This window comes from Parambassis ranga, chromosome 1, assembly GCF_900634625.1.
Source record: "Parambassis ranga chromosome 1, fParRan2.1, whole genome shotgun sequence".
In the NCBI taxonomy this organism is placed as follows: domain Eukaryota; kingdom Metazoa; phylum Chordata; class Actinopteri; family Ambassidae; genus Parambassis; species Parambassis ranga.
Window position 1 is genome coordinate 6,807,931 of NC_041022.1, and position 20,994 is coordinate 6,828,924.

Genomic DNA, 20,994 nt, shown 5'->3' on the forward strand with positions numbered 1-20,994 from the left:
TTCATTGCATGCCAGCAATGTCTGGATTCAGCACACACCACAATCTTAATGCATGGAATAAACAGCTCTGTAGACCATGTCTTTTGGCAGGTGCAGCCCCTCCACTGAACCACAGCTATTGTCAGCCACATTTATTTTGCCAGCCATGACATGCTGCGGTGACAGAATCAGTCAACAAATGTGCCCTTTGAAGGGTGCCTTTGCCTGTGGAATGCTGCTTGTGGGCCTCTGCTCTATCAACTTCATCTCAGCTGGATTAAAGCAAAAGTTTGTCTCCCTCTTTTGGCAGTTTGAAGAATTACACAGTCTCTGTTAATACCAGTGGGCACTCCAATATCCTGTTGTTCGGAACACAAGCCTGTAAATTAGAGCTAGTAGTCTCATCATGCAGTGTTTATCCCCGTTGAGCACGTTCTTTTTTTAGACTGAAATCCTTCCTCTGAATGTGGTTCATTTTGAGCATCAGAAGCTTTTTTTTGTCATTCTCTCCCTCACCCTACGCTGAACATCTAGAGGCTGCACTCTATCTCCATGACAACAGTTGCTCCCCTAGCTTTGCTGCTAGAAGTACCAACAGAGTGAGAAAGTCACCACAGACACCGGATTTAAAAGTCCAGTTTGCTGCTAAGTACAGACAGATTTACCGACTGCTGATAGGCTTAAGCAGCACTTTGTGAATTAGTTTAGCAAGAGCTTGAATGTAACACACATTCATTTATGAGGCAAATGCTCTGCACATGCACAATTCTTTTATTTTCCAAATAAATGGGATTTCAACAGGCTAAATGTGAACTGACACAGAAGGTTAAAATGTTATCTATTAATAAGAATAAGATATGTATAGAATTATTACTGATGGCAAACCATTAGCAACCTTTTATTCCTATCTAACTAATTTATAAGATAAAAATCATCCAAACACCTCCATCCAGGCTGCTCTTACAGTCTATTTGCTGTATTCCACCTGTAGCACTGACTGATCACTGCAGCTAGCTTAATGTCATGGATTTCACGCAGGTTAGTGCAGTTTAAAGTGCTTCACGGATGATTCACAAGTCAACAAAACAACAGATAATCCAGTAGATTGAAATAAATTTTCTGTTGCACAATAATGTCTGTTCTTGTATGGTTATGTTTGTGCATGTTACTTTCACATGCTGCATTTTTGTGTTCATGAATCATGCACAGCTGCTGCAGTTGTTGTGATTGTGGTGTATAAATACAGTTGACATTGACCCTGACATTACAAAGTGCATAGATGCAATCATATCCACTAGATAAAATACACATAAAGCATAAATAGAAATGAAGGTCATACTGTTTACATGTCGTCCTCATGGAAAGCAGACTGAACAGATGCATATTTTAGTATTAGTCTTGTGATTTCACTTCAACCTCTCTCTAAAACATGTTGTCTTTTTTGGAAAACAAAAGAAAAAAGTAGGGGAATGCATCCCATTTGCAGACAGATTCCATCCTGACTTCCTTCCAGTCTCTGTTTTTCAAGCTTCCTGTCTCCATGGGCAACAGTACAAACAAAACAAGCTGCTCCCTAATGATGGACAATTGAGAAAGAGCAGAGGACTCGGTGCCAGATCTACCACTGAGGTAATGTCTTCTGCATTTTCTTTGTGGATTTTTTTTGCATTCAAAACAGAAAACACTTTTAAAGACTTGTTCCTGACGTTTACTGAAGTGGCTCATACAATATGTAACCTTTTTTGATTGTTAAATCTCATGCAGGCTCAGCCCTCTCTGCACCACTGTGACACAGTATAAAGCACCAAAAATTAGATATGAGAAATGTTTGCCATGTACAGTGTGTATAATGTTGTGAAAACAATGTATTTAATCCAACCTATGAATGCACGATTCTGACTTCTTCAGTCCCAACAATGATGTTAAGATCTGAGCTTTGCATACACGGGCCTGTATCTGCCTGTCTATCTGATTTCCTTAGCAGATATTGCAAGCAGTTATTGAGTTTGGCATAGTGAGCATGAGATACCTCCATACAGCTGACTCTTGTACTCCATGTTGTTGCCAAGTCTGCTGGCATGGAACATATTGATGCAAACAAAAAACTGAATAGTGAATAGATCAGTTCCATGGGTAACCTAATACTTGATAGTTATTTAGTCATTATTATGACTATGACCTGTTTCTGAACACAGTTTTTTAAAAACCTTACCCAACCATTAATGTAATACTCACATTAGCAGGTCCTAAAACAGATAAAGGCCTCCATGAGCAGGTGACGGAGGAGTGATTATCTGTCACATTCTCTAGTTAATTCTTATGTTTTATTAGTTTGGTCTTGCATTATGATGTCTGACCTGTTGTTGGTTTGTTGTAGTTGCATTTATGTTTATTCTTTCCTTTCCAGTGTCTTCCTTGAACTTCCTGTTTTATTTTGAAAGTCAAGTTCCCTTGTGTGTCTCTGTTTTCTTCTCTTGTTGTCACTCCTCTGTGGATGCATGCCTCGTGCTAATTCTTGGCCCATCTGGCAGATATATTATCGACCAGATGTGGTGTTTTCATGAGGATGTGTTGAGAAATAAACACGTTTGGAGCCGAAACAAGTTCTCTTTTTCTGACAGCTCTACAGAGGTATAGCTAATTTTTAATTATATTAAGACTTTGCATTAGTGTGACCACACTGAGTGACAGGTGGGTGCAGCCTTACAGCTTCCTGCTTCCTTTGTACTCTCTGCCTCAGCTCTGCTTGTGCTTTTCCTCTTTGGCCTGTATGTAGATTAATCAGGAGTTCAGGTCAACCGTGGTGCTACTAAGATGCTGGCAATCAGAGGGTTCCTCTGAGGGTCCTCAGCAACTGGTGGGTGTTGTCACAGACACTTTGTCTATAGTTATATACAATCTATGACTGAGCCGTGCACAAAGCTTGATGCACTACCTCATCCACATCTCTGCAAGTCCCTGCAGGTGGTTGCTATGAGATCATGGCAACTTTTCTCTGGAAATTACAAATAAAAGTCCCCACCCAGACACACACATACATACACACACATACACTCATATACACACACACTCTCATACACACACACACAGCAGTGCAGACAAGGACATATGCAAGAATAACTTATAGGCTGTTTGAAGTCTGTAATTCATCTCATCCATGTAGTTTAAAACATCAGACCCAGATTGAATTTTAATTTTCCTTTCCATGGTGTCAGACAGTGAGAGGCAGTCTGCAGCTTTGTGGTGTGACTTCAGGAGAAAGTTAATCTCGGTCGTTTATCTCACCAGTGTTATCTCACAGCCATGTCAATCCAACAAGCGGTGTCTGCTCGGCGCTCCTCCAGCGTGCCAGCCTGTCTTCCAGCCCGGACAGGCCAAATTTTCCGGCCGTGCCCGGTTCCCGTTGCCATGGTGATGACGTCATGCTGCAGCACAGGGAGGAACGGCGCAAGCGCGGACAAGGGGGAAGGGCGAGACGGGAGAGCTTAGAGCGCAGTTACATCTCCTCCGCCATTCAGCCAGACTGAACCGGGAGTACCAGGACCGAACAGCAGCAGAACCGGAGCCCGTCGTCAGCTTCCTATCATCAGCAGCAGCAAGCACCTCTGTGTGAGACTCCCCACAACGCAGCGACAACATGCGTGAGATTGTGCACCTCCAGGCCGGGCAGTGCGGGAACCAGATTGGAGCCAAGGTATGGAGACAAGATAACACGTCCGTCTGCGTTATATCTACCTGCTGTCGCATTTTTATGTAGCTTAACTGAATCTCAGTTTGTCCTCGCTGCTGCCGTAGAAATCATGCTGTCTGCAGGAAAATGTACTAATTAGGTCAGCTGAGAGGAAAGTGTTGTGTAAGACCGGGGTGAAGGCAGCGCACAAAAGAATCCTTCAGGATGGGCGGTGGCGCGCCGGCCGAGACATCCCCGCTGCTGTCACTTGGTGCCCTTTAAATGACCGACTAATGGAGCCACAGTGTGTGTGTAACAGAGGATGGATGGGATCAAATCTGTGTGTGTGTGTGCACGATAAGATTGATTTGTCAAATTAAAATGATGTTGCAACAAAATCAATGAATGAACAGGCGACACTGTTTGTGTGTGTGTGGCCATAGAAAGGGGTGTGGCTCAGACACAGAAAGCCCTGGAACGCCAACAGGGATGCAGGGATGCAGTCTTTCAACATGCACTATGTACAGTGATCATATTAGACCATAATAAGGTTAATATTTTATTTATTATACTCACATTAAATAGGAGATGTGGCCTTATTCATTCATCGGCCCAGTACTTGAAGGTGTCTGTGAAGCAGAGATGGATTTAAGGCGATGAGCTTAATGACTTAATCGACTCTTTCAGACTTTTCATGGCGGCAGCTGTGGGCTCAGCGCGTGCAGCAGGATGTACTGCCACAGCGTTTGCCAATGCGAGGAAAAAACTGACTAGAGACTGACTTGATATATGTCTGCTGATCAGTCCATCATGCAAATATTGGTATCTGCGCCTGCTTCACATGCTTCCCCTCCATTCTTTATAACACTGCAGTATACACATCACAGCTAAGCAGATGGTGATACAGTGACTCACATGTCATGTGCTAAAACCCACAATGTTTTCACATCACTACAACCTTGTACTAGCCGGCAACACACAGTATCAGGAGCGCTCCCTTAAATTCAGTATCAGCTGAGCTTAAGACAATGACGAAAAAAGATCAGTTATGTTTAAGTGCGGGTGTTGATGAGTGTAGCACCTCTACAGTCCATGCAGCAATCAACTTCTGCATCTGACTTCACTACCAAGTAAAAACTAAAAAGATGTCAAGTAAAACTGCAGCCTTCAAATGATGCAGCCCCTAAAGTTAGAAGAACACTGACATAATACTCACATACTGACAGTCACTATAAAGCTGTATGGACAGTGAGTTTAAGACATCTTTCACTCCTGTAGCGCCTCCCAGATGGAAGCAGTGTTATAGTAATATTTGTTCACCCAGATGTGCTCTTAGGTACCAGTATTTGGCACATATTGGGTTAATGTGAAATGCAGCATGCTAGCGCCAGTCTAAGCTGGTTCTTACCTTTTCAATATGTGATGTTGTTGATCAGCATTCCAGGAATCTCAAATAAAGAAACTGCTTGTGTTCTACACACAGTGCTCATAGGACTGTCTCCCAGACTTGAGTTGAGTTTATACTGCATGTCACTCATGTTTCTCTTTTCTGTCTCCTACCTCACCTGTCGGCGTGTCCATAGTTCTGGGAGGTGATCAGTGACGAGCACGGCATTGATCCAACTGGTACTTACCATGGAGACAGTGACCTGCAGCTGGACAGAATCAATGTCTACTATAACGAGGCTTCAGGTTAGAACACTCAGACATTGTATGATGTAAGCTTGGTGTTCTTTTTTTAATGATAAGCTTTAACACATGTGATTCTGTTGCAGGTGGGAAGTATGTGCCCAGGGCCATCCTAGTGGATCTGGAGCCAGGCACCATGGATTCTGTCCGCTCTGGCCCCTTCGGACAGATTTTCAGACCAGACAACTTCGTCTTTGGTATACATCACACTTTATTTACACAGTAAGATAGTAGATTGTGTTAATTATGAGTAATATGAGAAAACAAGATGTGCACATACAGTCCAATATCTAGACCAATAAACTCCTATAACTCCCTGTAATTCCAGGCCAGAGTGGAGCTGGTAACAACTGGGCGAAGGGCCACTACACAGAAGGAGCTGAGCTGGTGGACTCAGTCCTTGATGTGGTGAGGAAGGAGGCTGAAAGCTGTGACTGCCTTCAGGGTTTCCAGCTCACACACTCCCTGGGAGGTGGTACTGGCTCCGGTATGGGAACCCTGCTCATCAGCAAGATCCGTGAGGAGTACCCAGATCGTATCATGAACACCTTTAGTGTGGTGCCCTCTCCCAAGGTACAGTAATCGTGTGTTGTAAACCGCTGGTTGATATTTCTGTTTGATTTACTTCATCCCCCCCGATCTCTGCATGTTCTGTCTACAGGTGTCAGACACCGTGGTGGAGCCCTACAATGCCACTCTGTCTGTCCACCAGTTGGTTGAGAACACAGATGAGACTTACTGCATCGACAACGAGGCCCTGTATGACATCTGCTTCCGCACTCTCAAACTAACCACACCCACTTACGGAGACCTCAACCACCTGGTTTCTGCCACCATGAGCGGGGTGACAACTTGCCTGCGTTTCCCCGGCCAGCTCAATGCCGACCTCCGCAAACTGGCCGTCAACATGGTTCCCTTCCCTCGCCTGCACTTCTTCATGCCTGGTTTTGCTCCACTCACCAGCAGGGGTAGCCAGCAGTACAGAGCCCTCTCTGTGCCTGAACTCACTCAGCAGATGTTCGACGCCAAGAACATGATGGCTGCCTGTGACCCACGCCACGGACGCTACCTGACCGTGGCTGCTGTGTTCCGTGGCCGCATGTCCATGAAGGAGGTAGATGAGCAGATGCTGAACGTTCAGAACAAGAACAGCAGCTACTTCGTGGAGTGGATCCCCAACAACGTCAAGACAGCCGTGTGCGACATCCCGCCCCGCGGGCTCAAGATGGCTGCCACCTTCATAGGCAACAGCACAGCTATCCAGGAGCTGTTCAAGCGCATCTCTGAGCAGTTTACCGCCATGTTCCGCCGCAAGGCCTTCCTCCACTGGTACACTGGCGAGGGCATGGATGAGATGGAGTTCACTGAGGCGGAGAGCAACATGAACGACTTGGTGTCTGAATACCAGCAGTACCAGGATGCCACAGCTGAGGAAGGAGAGTTTGAGGAGGAGGGCGAGGAGGAAGTGGCCTAAGGCTGAAATCATTCATCTGCGCTCATCATTCCATTTATAATTCCATTCAACCCTCCACCCACTCATTTCATCCCTACTCTGCTCTCCTTCTATGTTTTATTTTTTTTTACTGTAACATCCCTTCCCTGTTCTTTTCTTCCTGTATTACTGTTTCGGTTCTCTCTGCCTCTCCTCTTGTCTTCTCGCCTGCCAGAGTAGGATTCATACTTCTCACTCTGAAAATGACACTATCATGGCAGTGCCCATATTGAGGTAGCTAACACAGGTGTGCTTGTGGTCTTTTGTCAGTAGCTTTTTATTAATGTTCATTCATCATCATCATCATCATCATCATCAGTTCCATACCTGGGCCTTGTATTCAATTCGTGCAAATTTTCACCTCTCTAATTTGGCATTGAAAATAAATTTGTTGGAAAAATATGCTTTTGTGTTTGAAGTTTTTTGAGGCCTAAATCAGCTTTTAGATTTCCCCTGAACGTCACACAATGAAACAACTCAAAATGGAGCCCAGATTAGGCAGTTTGATTTCAGGACCACAAGGAGGCAGTGTAAGATCTATAAATTCAAGCAGGATGTGGATACCTGTTACCTCTGGTTTTGTCTGAGATGCTTACCTTTATTTCAAGTTTCAACTTCCCATGTAGGCGATGCACACTAAAAGCATGTTCTCCCTATGTAAACACACCATCAGCAGCAGCTCCACTAAGCTCACAAGGAATAATCCAGGCTGAACAACGCTGTTTTGTGGAGGTGATGGTCGGCCAGTGTACACAGTCCTGTGTCTCTCCTTTTCTCACTATATAGAAAAGCTGTTCTTATTTATATCTGTTAATTTCTATTGTCAGACACCAGAACAAGTGTTAACAAAGGACTGAAATGTAACCTTAACCATTTCAAACATTACCCACCACAAGATCAGCCCAAAGCTTAATTTAAAGTCAGGTTTTAACTGTAGCCATGCCTGTTTTAAACACAGTATGTGTTCAAATACTAAATGCCAGGATTTGGACCTTTATCAGTCATCATCATGTTTCCAAAATAAAAATATTTAAAATAAAAACACATCTACCGACAAGTAAAACATGTTAAAGTGAAGTAAGTATGAATGCTGAGCGTGTGGAGAAGTGGTCTGATCTTGAATATAACGGACGTCATTCACATAAATTGACATAGATCAGGAAGTGTTCTGTCACTCCGGCGCTGATTGTGCGCACTGCTGCTGCTGTCTTCACTTCAGCCACTGCTAAAGTACACAAGAGGGATGACTGCCGTCTACTACACCTGCTGAAGACCTCACTGCTGTCAGACAAACACATGGACACAGCCGCATTCGGACAGCATGGGCTCCAGACTGAAGTAAGCTCATTTAAGTCATTTTGGTTTTTCGACCTCTTACCATCATCTCTCTGCAGTCAGTCTGCTCTTGTGGTTTTAAGTACTTCCTCTCACAACTGCAACAGGAAGTTTCCTGCAGAAACTCTGTTGCCATGTAAAGCAATTTTGATTCAAAGTGAAGGCATGTTTTGACCATTTTGACATGATTATAGACAATGTTTTAATTAAAGTGATATTAGCTTTAATTTGGACCAGTGTTATATTTAAAAAAAAACATTATAAATGTTTGTGGAAGCTGAGATAAAACGTGACTCTCTTTCCTGTTAGACAAAACCCTGAGCGAACCTTTAACTGGTTCTTTGAAGCAGCGTGTCCCTTAGCCAGAGACAAAGGTGAGGCCTCTGTTTGTTTTTATGCCATTTACATCTGTGCAAATACTGTTTCCTCTGCTGCGACACCTTTATAAACATACCTGTAGCATACACCATTACAAATAAAAGTGATATGTATTACTGGCTTGGTCTCTGTATGACACCATCAGATTATTAGTAGTGAAACAGCATACTTAAAAAAAAAGTTATACACAAGGTCAGCAGATGATTGACAAATTTAGGATATTATCTTTGTTTAACCCCTTTGGTTTGTTAGTAGATCTGCATTTGTCGACAGTGGAGCTGTTCGGAGATCAGACAAATCAAATCATTGTTCCTCCACCACTGTGCTTTCTTGTTACTTTCACACACCCCACTGTGAATTTGACTGTCATACTGTGATAAAGATGCAAGCCTTTGTGAATGTGCCTCAGCAGGAGTTGCCTGTACTTCCTGTCATGTGATATGACTAGAAAAACCCACACAGGCCTGTTGTCTAGTCACACATAGGCTGGATGTGGTGTTCTCGTTGACTGAGCAGCTGGGTGTGAGCTGAGGGGGTTAAACCTGAACAAATGAGTTTAATTTGAACATTTGCCGGCACTTATACGGGGTTTTCTATTTATTTCACATATTGTTTGTACACTGTGCTTAGCGTAAAAGTTCATTCATTCATTCAGTTTAATATTACAGACCCTGCAGTGCTGTTTCAGTTTCCAGAGGACTTCAGTGATGAGGTACCTACTGTCAGCGCTACGATCAATTGATCATACAGCAGCTTCTTCATAACCATTCCATCATCAGAAATAAGATGGTAACAAGTTTATCCCACTTTCCAGGAGTCCTTTCAAACATTGCCCAGGTTCTGCTTCCCATATGATATACAAAGGTGAGTACAGACCTGCTGGCAGTGAGTGTGTTTTTGTTTTTTTTGTTGTTGTGTCCACTTCTTACTCCATTCATCTGCTCAGAGTGAGGGATGGAGTGGCCGTGCAGCACTTTACTTTTGTTCTGACTGACCTTGAGGGATGCCAGCGCTTTGGCTTCTGTCGTCTCACCAACAGCACACACACCTGCCTCTGCATTCTCAGGTACAGTCCTGTTTCTAAGTTATGAGACCATGTCCATTTCCACCGCTTCACCTTTGATCATGAATGCATGTTTAATTAATTTGATTGCAGTTATCTTCCATGGTTTGAAGTGTTTTACAAACTTCTCAACAACTTGGCTGATTACCTCTCAAAAAGACAGGTAAGATCACAGATCTGCAGTAGAGGTGTTCATGTCGGTCATCTCATAGTTTCCACAGTACAGCACACTCCATCTCAGTTGTTTGTAATAATCTGTCCACAGCTGAGCAGACAGACATGCTAATCTCGTGCTAATCGTTCATCTGTTGCTATATCAGTAGTTATAGTATAGTTAGCCAACTCAACATGTGCAGGATGTAGCCTACAAAATCAATGTCAGCTCCTTCAAATCAGCGTGGGGGTCCGAAAACACATCACCAGTCAGACTCTTCTTTGTGTCAGTAACATGATCACATCATCTCCCCAACAGAACAATGAGATGAAAGCACTCCTGGCTGCACTCTACAAACAGCCCATACCACTGGCCGCTGGATCCGTCACCCTGCAGATGGTAAATCTCCAACAGAGCCAGATGAGAATCAGGGTCCACACTTAACTTTTAGGCTGTTTTCTGTCAGTGGTTAGTGTTTTGTGTTTTTTTTCTGAGGGACAGCAGCTGCTGGTCAGTACAGAGGTGTCCCAACCTGTTGGACACCCACAGGGACAGGAGGGGGTGAGTCCCACAGGAGTGTCCATGCAGCTGTCTGAGCAGATACAGACTAACTCCTGCTGGAAACATTAAGCATGTCTGTGCTTGGTGGCTAAAGCTGATGTTTGTGTACCAGGGTGGCAAATTATGAATGTCTATCAGCTGCCAACAGAAAACTGATCAAACTGGCATTATATCCTATATATAAAACTTTCAAACTTTAGCAGAATTTAGCCAGTAGCTAGTGCTAATTTCCCACCCTGGTGAGGACTAAAACAATGTCACTCACAGCTCTAATTAACTGAATACTCAGTCTAGCACTCATACAACAACTATGGTTTTGTAGCCAATTAACAACCCAGACTTTACTGACACCAATGCTAGTGTTTTGTCTTACTGGAAACTCCTTCAAGGCTGCAGCTGGCTGTATTCTGTGGGAAATTTTCATTCCAAAATAAAAAAATTGAATGAAAAAATAAAAAATGATACTGAAAAAAAATGACACTTTTGGTTGCTATGGTAACAACTGTTCTAATGCATAAATGGAGACCATGGTGTGCAATGGCAGATGTTTTAGCATATATTGAGAGTTAAGTTCAGGTTAGAAAAACATTAAAACGTTGTTGCAGAAAATCAACCAAGTAAACCAACTAACCAAAAATAACATCAGTACGATGGCTTGGAATGAAATGCTGGTGCTGTAATCTGTAACGCATGCATGTATTAATACTAATCTATCAGTGTTGCTGAAAGTAAAAACACTTTCATCACATTCTTACTGCATTACTCAAAATATCATTTGTTTTCACCAGGTTCCATACTTCATAGCTCCTGACCCCAAAAGTCTGCCTTCCATCCCTGAAAATGTGAGTATGTTAGATTGAACTAAATCTTATCTACAAAATACATGAATTACTTCAACACAGCCGGTTGTTTCTGTGGCTTCATCAGAGGAACTTGACGGAGCTGATTGTGGCGGTGGATGTAGGGAACCTGCTTCAGCTCTATGCCAGCATGCTGTTTGAGAGACGCATCCTCATCTTTGCCAGCAAACTCAGCACCGTAAGCCACATTTGCCACAAATGACACCTGTTTACAGAAGCGTGTCCATTACCCAGAAACCAACTCTTACCAATGGTGACATGTGTTTAACACCAACATTTATTTAACACCACTGAGGGCATTGACCACATGAACTGAGAAGCCAATGCAGCCAGAGAAATGGGCTGTTTTTAACGTATCATGTTGACCACCACACGTGGCCCATGTGACCACACATGCAGGCTTCTGTGTGTGTTAAAACTGTTCTCCATGTTGTGCAGTTGACATCCTGCGTGCATGCACTCAGCGCTGTGTTATACCCCATGTACTGGCAACACATTTTCATACCTGTCCTCCCACCTCACCTGCTAGACTACTGCTGGTGAGTCTATCCATCGGTCTGTCTGTCTGTCTGTCTGTCTATATATCTATCCGTCCTTTTCACAACTGTCTCCCATGTTTTCCTTGTGATTACAGTGCACCAATGCCTTATCTAATAGGGGTCCACACCAGTCTGTCTGAGGTAAACCCCTTTGATTTAAAGCCACTCAGAAGATGTCACTAACCCAGTGAAGGCACTGACACCTGACTGTTCTCTGTCTCTGTCTGACAGAAGGTGAGGAGTCGTGGGTTGGAGGAAGTTGTTATTCTGAATGTGGACACAAACACGCTGGAAACCCCCTTTGATGACCTGAAGAGGATACCTTCAGACGTGGTAATAACTGAATTGGAGACCAGATAACGTGATGCTTCTCAGATGTTATGAAGAAAGGAACTGTGACAAGTGCAGCCATATGAAGCTGCTAACACATGTTTAAAAAACGTCAATTGTAAATATACCCTGCCCTGATAGTTTAAGAGGAAACAGAGGTGGGAAATGTGGGGGCTAGTAACTGTGGCAGATGTGCCATATTTAGACTTCCTGATGAGCTTTTTATTTCTATTAGTATACACTGACTTCACCTTCCGCCAACCTTCTGTTGCACTTTTAGGTCTTCATATCTACTTGATTGTTCTCGTTATGACTACACTACAGCAATAGGAGTTTGACTGGATTTACATCACAGACATAAATGTAAATGTGTGTCCAGGTGTCCGAGCTGAAGGTGTGTTTGAAGCGTCAGGCAGTGTCACCTGGCTGTGGTGTCTCTCGGGCCTTTCTGAGGGCTCAGGCTCTGCTGTTTGGAGGCTACAGGGATGCACTGCAGGGTGATAAGGTCAGCCCCTCACAGACGGACTACGTGCAGATTTTCTTTCAGACTTCTCATCACTCTTGGTCTGTTTATATGTGCAGGAGGAAGAAGAAATAGGTTTCTCTGAAACGCTGTTTCTGGATCACAAGTCAAGCAGCATGAAGCAGTTCCTAAAGAGTGCCATTCATTTACAGTTCTTCAAACAGGTACGCAGTGCCCTCTGCTGGACACACACTGACTTTGCTGTTGCAGCTGGTTAGTAGTAACTATACACAATATTTCTTGCTGCAGAGTCTTTGACTTTTATTATTGATGAATGTTGTTTGATAACATTAATTCTGATGAGAAGAGAATGTAAGTTCTGTAAATTACCATTTTTCCAATATTTTATTAATAATAATCCTTATTATTTTTTGTCTCTAGTTCATTGATGGCCGCCTGGATATTCTGAACAAAGGGAAGGAACTAGATGACCTCTTTGAAGAAGAAATAATAAAGTGTGAATCAACATCAGGTAAGTATCTGTATGTGTGTGTGCAGCTGTATTAGTTGTATCCTCATTCTTTCCTGTTTTGTTTCTGTCCTGTCTTGTTGTAGGAAGAGGCAAATCTTATCATCAACTAGTTGGTCATTTAAAGGTAAGTTTGTTTTTTTATCTTTATGTTTGATCTGTTGCTATCTTACAAAACAAAAAGATCCAACACGGATTTATTTTGCACTTTTCACAGAAAGGGGGAGGAGCTCTCATCCTCAACATGAAGTCCAAAGCAAACATCAGGGTGAGTTAAGGCCAAGGTGTTGTTTAGTGGGAGGAGAGAGAGCAGGTTTGTGTTGGATTCTGTTACTGATCTCTTCATTAATCTCTCCCAGGCCAAAAATCTTGCCAAGTCAGGTTTGAAAAACCTGCTCACAAACAAGGTGGGTTTGTGTTCATGAGACTGCTGGCTTTCATTCAAACTAATTACTACTGTTTTTTAATGCTTCCTCCTTGTGTGTGTGTAATGCAGGCCCACAATGAAGAACATTCCCCTCATCACAGAGGTGGATCGATATCACACCGCCGTGCACAATCTGACAGTCTGCAGAACCGCCTGCCAATCACGCAACACTTTGGGATGGTGAGATCCCACATTTCAGTGTTCACGCATGGTTTGTTCGTAACCAGCTGTCTCATATTGCATTTTTTTTGCTGTTTTTTCTCTCGGTTTTGTTGCTGTGTTGCCTCATGTCAGTCACGCCCCCGTCGGCCTGTTTATAAAAACAGGGCTCCACAGGACAAGGAAAACATGAAGGACACAGGCGACGAATGGGATGGGTGAGCAAAGTTCCTCTGAACATTTAAAGTCTGCTCTTTGATGCACTTGGAGTTTTTTTCAGATGTATACAATTACAGCTTGCATATAACTACAATATTTTATCAATTTTTGCCATAAAAATACCAAAGAGAGTTCAAATAGTGTTCAGACTCAATGTTTAATTTTAAATTTAAGAACATTTAATTTTGCTTCCACATTCTCAAACTTAAAACCTGGAAATATGCAACATGAAAACCAAGAATAGAGTGACTAGAATATTGCTGCAGGCATTCACCATGTGGCTGTTGACGGTCTTAAAAGGGACAGTTCACACAAAAATCCAAGCTTACAGGGCTAGATGGTCTTTGTTTGAGTTGCAGAGTTTTGGAGATATTGGATGTGTATACCACAGCGCACCAACAAATAAATACATAAATGCTTACCTGCTTCCTGTGTCATAGTGTCTATCGCGTGTTGTTTCAGAGCTGTTTCGGGACCTGTGGACCAGCATGATGCTGACTTCCAGAAGGATGAAGAAGAGGGGGAAGACTCAATGCTGTGTGACCCAGAAGAGATGGATCTTCTCGGGGAGATCTTTGACACACTCAGCTCCCGGAGTTCTCACGAGCGTGGCCTCCTGTATGGCACTCGCAGTCTGGATCTGTTCGGACCGGACAGCCACGACTATATCACAAAGGTAAGAAAACTAACACACACACACATACAACAAACACAGAAACCTTGTGTGCATAAGAGCAGGTTTAAGTTTAGTGGGGTTTTTTTCTAGCGTTGTCCAGCCAATCCCAGCCAGGAGAGCCTGTTCCTGTCTATCAGCGGCAGCGGCAGCCTGCACAGCTGGAATCTGGAAACAACAGAGGAGCTGTCAGACCTGACGGAGGACTCTGATTGGCTGGATGCCAGCATGCCAGAAGAGGGGGGGACAGAAAGTCCACTAGTACCAAGTGAAATAGGAGTGCAACACATAGTACCGGAGGACACAGAGGAACAAGAAGAAGTGAAGGTAGCAATAAATGGGAACCAAGAAGAAAAAATAAATGCCCAAAATAACGCTAAGGAAGCGGTGTTTGATGAAGAGGGGAAACAAGAAGAGGAAAAAAGTTTGAGTTTAGGGGACAGTCCTGTAAATGAAGTGGTAGAGAAGCAAGAGGAGCTGCAAGAAAAAAGGGAAGACGAGCAAAGTGAGAAGACGTCTCTAAGAACAGACACAGAAACAGGAACAAACACAAATGTGACAACAGAAGAGAGAAGAGATGACCAAGAGGAGGATAATCAAGAGGGGACAAGATCTCTGACCAAACCTGTAAACACAAATCCCCATCAGCCAAACTCTGTGGAGGAACACGAAGGAAATGATTCACAGACTGCAGTCTCTCCAGCAGGTCAGGAACACAAGAGTGAAGAAATGGCAAAAACAGAGGAGCATGAGGTGAGACAGACCCCCTCTCCTCCAAAGGTCCTATCTGCTATAGCACGGTTCCAGTCTCAGCAGCCCAGCCCAGGCTTTCAAGTGAAGTCCAGGGCCAGAGCCTTGGCTGAACCTGGGAGACCTTGCGCCACATTTCACAGCAGAGAAAATGCACAAAGTAACACACCATGTGATAAACCAGAAACCAACAACCGCTCAGAGGGGTCTGAGGAGGAAGACCGCCCTGTGATCAAAGTGTCAGAACTCAAGAAGAGGTTTGAAGCTTGAAGGATGACGCCAGGTACAGTTTGCTACTCTCACCAAACACAAATAAAATGCTTGTGTCACATCATCTCGGTTTGTTGCTATTTAAGATGTATGTATATATATTAAAAAAAAAACAAAAGTCAAGAATGCAAAGTGTCATTTTTAATGAGGGTTCCTAGGATTACTAACAGACAGCATCATGTCACTGGGACAGGTTTAGCTAATTATAAACAATGACAGGTGAAGTGAATAACTTGGATGACATTATTGTAATAATGTTTAAAGATATGAGGCCCTTCATGGAATTATACTATTGGGTTTTTCATGTTGTTGTTGTTGCTGGTGGCCACTAGAGGGAGTGTCTGGCAGAATTTCTTTCATGGGAGGTCTATGGCAGCCCATAGAACCATCTGTGGGAAAGTTGGGGAATTTGGCACACTGATTCAGAACAGTACCGTGATTATTTTCACAAAGTTTCATGTCAGAACCACCCACGCTTTAGCACCACCAACTGCTCAAATTTGGAGGTGCATTAATGTCTGTAACTTTTGGGGGATTCCAACAGGTACGGTTGGAATCCCTGTGTCAAGCTGATTCCAACGCACTCGTACCACTAATTCACTGAGTCACAACAAATTTAGTGCAGTCTGGCCACTAGAGGGCGATGTAATTGTGTTGTGAATCCTTTGGAGTGCTATAGACCATTTCTCTGACTTAACTCCACTGTGATACTGTAGTTCCTTTGCTGCCTGGCCACCTCATTGCTGCTATATGAAATCTGTTTTTACAAGAAGAGAATATCCAGACATGGAGCTGCGTAGTGCAGATTGCTTTGTCTCCCCCCTCTGGCAGTGAGAATAATTACAAATACTGTTATACTCACAGGTGTGCTACAACCATATTAGCTTATTGAATGTGTGGATATTTTTGTTCTTGAACACAACCTTGCAATTTCCACTGTGCAGTGTCTACTTTTCTCTTGTTTCGGTACACTTCCTGGTTTTACCTGTTCATCATAAGACCTTATCCACCCTGTATGAATTTTCTTTGAGGGTCATTCTCAACATAAACTGACACATTCTGAATAAGTAAGTTCTCCACCTGCTAACTTCAACTCTCCAACATAAAAGCAATCACAGAGCAGCAGTACTTTGTGTGTGCATTGTGTTGATTTATTCACAGAACGCCATGTGTACCATCCATACTAATTTCTGTGTTTTCTATTAACTTCTAAAAATAAAAAAAAGTGCATCACAGTGTTTCAGTTCACATCCTTCATTTATGGACAAAGTGTTAAACAATATATAAATACACAGAATGACAAAAACATACTAACCTGCTTAGAAATATACACCTCAGGCCATTTGAAAGGGAGCATTAGGTGACACACTTCCTCTTTTCATGCAGTGAAACAGTGGAGTTCTTCTGATTGTTTATCAGGTGTCTCTGGGTATAAAAGGAAGAAGAAGCACAAACTGTGCATCCATATTTGGTCCACACATCCCAGAGGACAGCAGCACGGGAGAAACCATAGTGATCAATCCAGAGCTTCAAGGAGCAGAAATGTGTCTTTTATTTTATATAAGGCGCTCTTCTTTTGGCAGCGGTAACGGCAGGCGAGGTTTTTCAGATCCCGCTGCCCCGGTCTGTTTCCTCTCCTCTGCGCTCGGCCTGTACGTTCCCTCCAGTCGTCTTTTCTTCCTGATGACACACAGCAGCAGCAGCAGAGCCAAGCTGAGAAGGGACAGCGCAGTGCAGACCAACGCTGATGAAGCAGATGATAATGATACCTGCATCACCATGATGACAGACAGCTGGGGAGAGAAGTGGTGTGGGCCATTAAAGAGGGCAGTAGTAGTAAACATCCTGATAAATTCCATTTGGATTTGATGCTACATATGGGAAAGGGTGAACTGAGCATGCTAATATCTCAACTTCCTCCACATGCAAACACACAATTTGACAAATATGGAGATTAGCTTAGTCTGAGAGCAGGTCGTACAAGCTAAAATACTACTGGATACTGGAGCCACTTTAATCATGTGCTACCATGTACATGCACTTGAGGTTCACATACTTGCACGTATGTGTGTATTGAGGGAGAGTTTTCCTGAATAGATGATTTGTTTGATTGGGTTCTCTTTTCTCTCTTGTCAGGACTTGATGTTTCAGGTTGTATTTTATAATATAAATATAGAAAAAGGTTTTCAAACTTTCAAGCAGTGCTGTATACAGTGGTCCCTCACTATAGCGCGGTCAACCTTCCGCAGCCTCACTGTTTCGCGGATTTTAGTGCAATTTTGCATTGTGTTCTGCATCCCAATTGATTGACAATGGTTTGCAGCCACTCTCCTCTGTGCCGTGTCTCCTGTACACTGCAGAATGCGTACTGAAAACGGTTTGATCTTTGGTTTCGTTCTATAATACTGGACTTATTTTACTACAAATGTTTGAACTTTGAGAGAGTTTAAACAAGAGAGAAAGGTGTGAGAATGTTCATGCCTGTCTAAGAAAAAAAGAAGTGTGTAGTGAGGGGGTTTTACAGCCTTAAAACATCTATAATAATTTCAAAAAAATAAAGCTGACTACTTTGCAGATTTCGCCTATTGCGGGTTCTTTTTGGAACCCGCAACCCCTGTGATAAACAAGGGGCCACCATATTTGTATTTACTCAGTCACGGGGTCACTATGTGGAATCACAGAAAGGAAGGTGATCTATAAAATGTCCAATTTTACAGATCACTGTTTATTACTTTTTTTCAGATGCTGGCAGAAACAGCATCTCCAACAATGAGAACTGACTAAAAACTAGCATTAAGTCAATGCCACGTTACCATGGCGACCCTCACCACCCAGAGAGCTGACGATGCTGCCGCCATGTAGCGAACACGTCTAGCTGTGGAGCCACAGCTCCTGCCGAGTCGAATCTTTGTGAAAACAGTGACACACCAGCCTTTAACCTAATGTATTGTCCAGGGAGCAGACACTGAAGATGGATGGGAGGAAATGTGTCACTGCTAGACACATAATAATAACTTACACAGTACACATTCTTGCTGTCTTGTTGGAATGAAGACCAACCAGATGCTACACTGACTCACTGTCCCATCCTGTAGTGCAAAGTGGAATTAGGTGAGGATGCTATCCACTGCTAGCTGCATAGCATGTTTAAAATGAACTCACCTGCCTGCAGAATTGGAAGTATCGATCAGTGCTGCTGGGTTCTTACATCTGGACCACAACGGCATCAGCTAAACACAAATGGCACCTAAAAAAAACAGTTAAAAAGTAGTTTTTATGTCAGTCAGGTAATCACTTCAACTCAAAAATGCAGTTTGTCCTTTATTTTCATAAAAAGCAATATGTATAAAACATGACGCAGAGGGGGGTAAAGACCCAGCAGCTCACATTTAATAGTTAAAGCTGCACTAACAATTGACCTGCATGATCTGAAAGCAATCACATCTCACAGAGAGATGTGTTTCCTTTTGCCTGTGAGTGCTTTGAATACCATCAGAGAGATCTTATCAACAGAGACGCAGAGTAATCACGTCCATCCTGTGATTCAGGCAAGACAAGAATTCCTAAAACACACATCACACGGATGGAAGACTGAACCACCACATCTTTGAATTATATCTACGATAAAATGTAGACAACGTTGCTTCGATAACATTTTCATTCCTGCATTATTGCTTAAACATAAAACAACCAAACACATTTATCATAGTGGGAGCAGAAAGAGGAGAAATTTGGATTTGTAAAGAGATAAATGCAGCAAAGACCGTTAAAGAAAAATGATGAACGTTACAAATTCTAACTTGACTAAGTACCAGAAAATAAATAAAAAAACAACTAGCCCCATCACTTCCCACCTCATTTATGAGAATTAGGTTTGGCCTGTTTTCTAAAATCAAAAGTATTTTTTTGTTTTCTTAACAGTGAACAACTTGCTGAGTAAAGAAGAAATGTTTTACACTAACTATAAATCCTGTTTACTTGCTGCTATTAAATGTTAAAAGTTAACGTGCAAGGAATTAGACCCTTGGTGCAGACATTTAAATACATAAATAATTAAGTAAATAAACGGCAAAACTGACCCCAGATGTCCTTAGATGTGAGGAAATCTCACACAGAATGACAAAAAAACATGCTGCTTTTCTCCTCAATCTAGCCGAAACCGATTTACACCAACACGGACACACCCACTAATGTTTTCTATTGCCACAGGCGGATGTATATGTGCACATGGCGGAATGCTACATATCCTGCTACACCTGTTTGACCGGTGTTCAGGTGAAGCTGCTGCTGCGAACTGACAGGTAAAGGAATGAGAGGCTCTCTCACACGTCGTTCAGTGTGTGTGTGTGTGTTTGTTTGTAGGTCAGGGTTTTAAATTTGAAGTTACCTGTCAGTTACTGAGCTGGCCGGTGAATCAAAAGCAGAGACGCTCCAGGAAACCGACAAAAACTCATAGTCCGTCCGCCCGCTGTGGACGCGTTGGCAGCTCTACTCCAACTGTTTTCTCTCACGCTCACCTGTCCGTGCATATGCTAATGACACTCGTCACGTGGTTCCCAACACCAATCAGAGATCGCTCTTTTCTTTTTTTTATTTACCTAATCAAACAGTCCAAATATCTAATGTTCCTGTCAGCCACAAAGTTTAGCATAACATAAAATGTGTGTTTCCCCCTTCTTGATCAATACAACCCATCATTCACTGATGTAAAGGTTTACTGATTAGACAGAAAAGGCCTTGCAGAGAACAATCTACCTTTCATTATCACTAATCAAACACACTATCTAAATAACAGGAGTCCTGCAGAACAAAGACACTCTATCCATGCAGCAGGTCTTATCAGAAGTTAAATCAGAATGAGTCAATTCAGAGCTGAGACGAAATGTGAGAAGAAGTTAGAAGATACACCTTAAACACAAGCTTCACTTTTACAACAGGAAATCCTTCTGTTAGGAGATGGACGATTCCAAAGGAAGAAACACATGCATTTCTGGAGGATGATGGGTCAACCTTTCAACTTTTAACTTGACTTCTGGAATTAATTATTTTTTGTTACAAGTTTCAGCCCTTACTTTAAATAACTCATCTGCTATCAGTTTTGCACGTTTTATTTTTTGTTAATTTTTAACTGATGTGTAAATCAAGATAACTGTATTTATTTATTTAAGTATTTCTCTTTCTTTTTTTCTTTTTCTTGTTGCTATTTCAGTTTAGAGTTTAGATTTAGTTACTCTGAAGGTAATGGTGGTGGTGGTGGTGGTTGTGAGGCTGCTGTGTTGACATTGTGAAAGTTACTGCCCCCGTGTGGCAGCACATGAGCATGACAGGTTGTGAGTGAAATTACTTATTTAATGTTGATAAGTTTGATGATTCATGGCTGGTGTGTTTTCCTGTCCCAAGGTGGCGGAGCCATGCAAAAATGTAGACATTTGTTTCTTTGATGAGTTCGGGAGA

At 42.7% G+C, this 20,994-nt stretch overlaps 2 protein-coding genes across 5 annotated transcripts; both read left to right on the forward strand.

Moving 5' to 3' along the window:
- The first annotated feature begins 3,430 nt into the window (after positions 1–3,430).
- Positions 3,431–7,232, forward strand: LOC114439716 (tubulin beta-4B chain-like). The gene is made up of 5 exons (XM_028411891.1): positions 3,431–3,673; positions 5,233–5,341; positions 5,425–5,535; positions 5,667–5,911; positions 6,000–7,232. The coding sequence occupies exons 1-5, from the start codon at positions 3,617–3,619 to the stop codon at positions 6,810–6,812; spliced, it is 1,335 nt and encodes a 444-aa protein (XP_028267692.1). The 5' UTR covers positions 3,431–3,616; the 3' UTR covers positions 6,813–7,232.
- Positions 7,233–8,017: 785 nt separating this feature from the next.
- On the forward strand, positions 8,018–16,701 carry dennd1c (DENN domain containing 1C). Of its 4 annotated transcripts, none has more exons than XM_028401572.1 (23): positions 8,018–8,168; positions 8,475–8,539; positions 9,212–9,255; positions 9,358–9,407; positions 9,490–9,609; positions 9,700–9,769; positions 10,079–10,159; positions 10,256–10,321; positions 11,110–11,163; positions 11,249–11,359; positions 11,620–11,720; positions 11,816–11,861; positions 11,952–12,053; positions 12,430–12,555; positions 12,633–12,737; positions 12,955–13,045; positions 13,129–13,169; positions 13,260–13,310; positions 13,402–13,449; positions 13,539–13,649; positions 13,764–13,846; positions 14,310–14,523; positions 14,614–16,701. In XM_028401572.1, the coding sequence occupies exons 1-23, from the start codon at positions 8,152–8,154 to the stop codon at positions 15,538–15,540; spliced, it is 2,724 nt and encodes a 907-aa protein (XP_028257373.1). In that variant the 5' UTR covers positions 8,018–8,151; the 3' UTR covers positions 15,541–16,701. The 4 variants fall into 4 exon arrangements, with proteins under 4 accessions (XP_028257373.1, XP_028257460.1, XP_028257543.1 ...); XM_028401659.1 differs by having other exon boundaries at positions 11,955–12,053; XM_028401742.1 differs by having other exon boundaries at positions 10,262–10,321.
- The last annotated feature ends 4,293 nt before the right edge of the window (positions 16,702–20,994 follow it).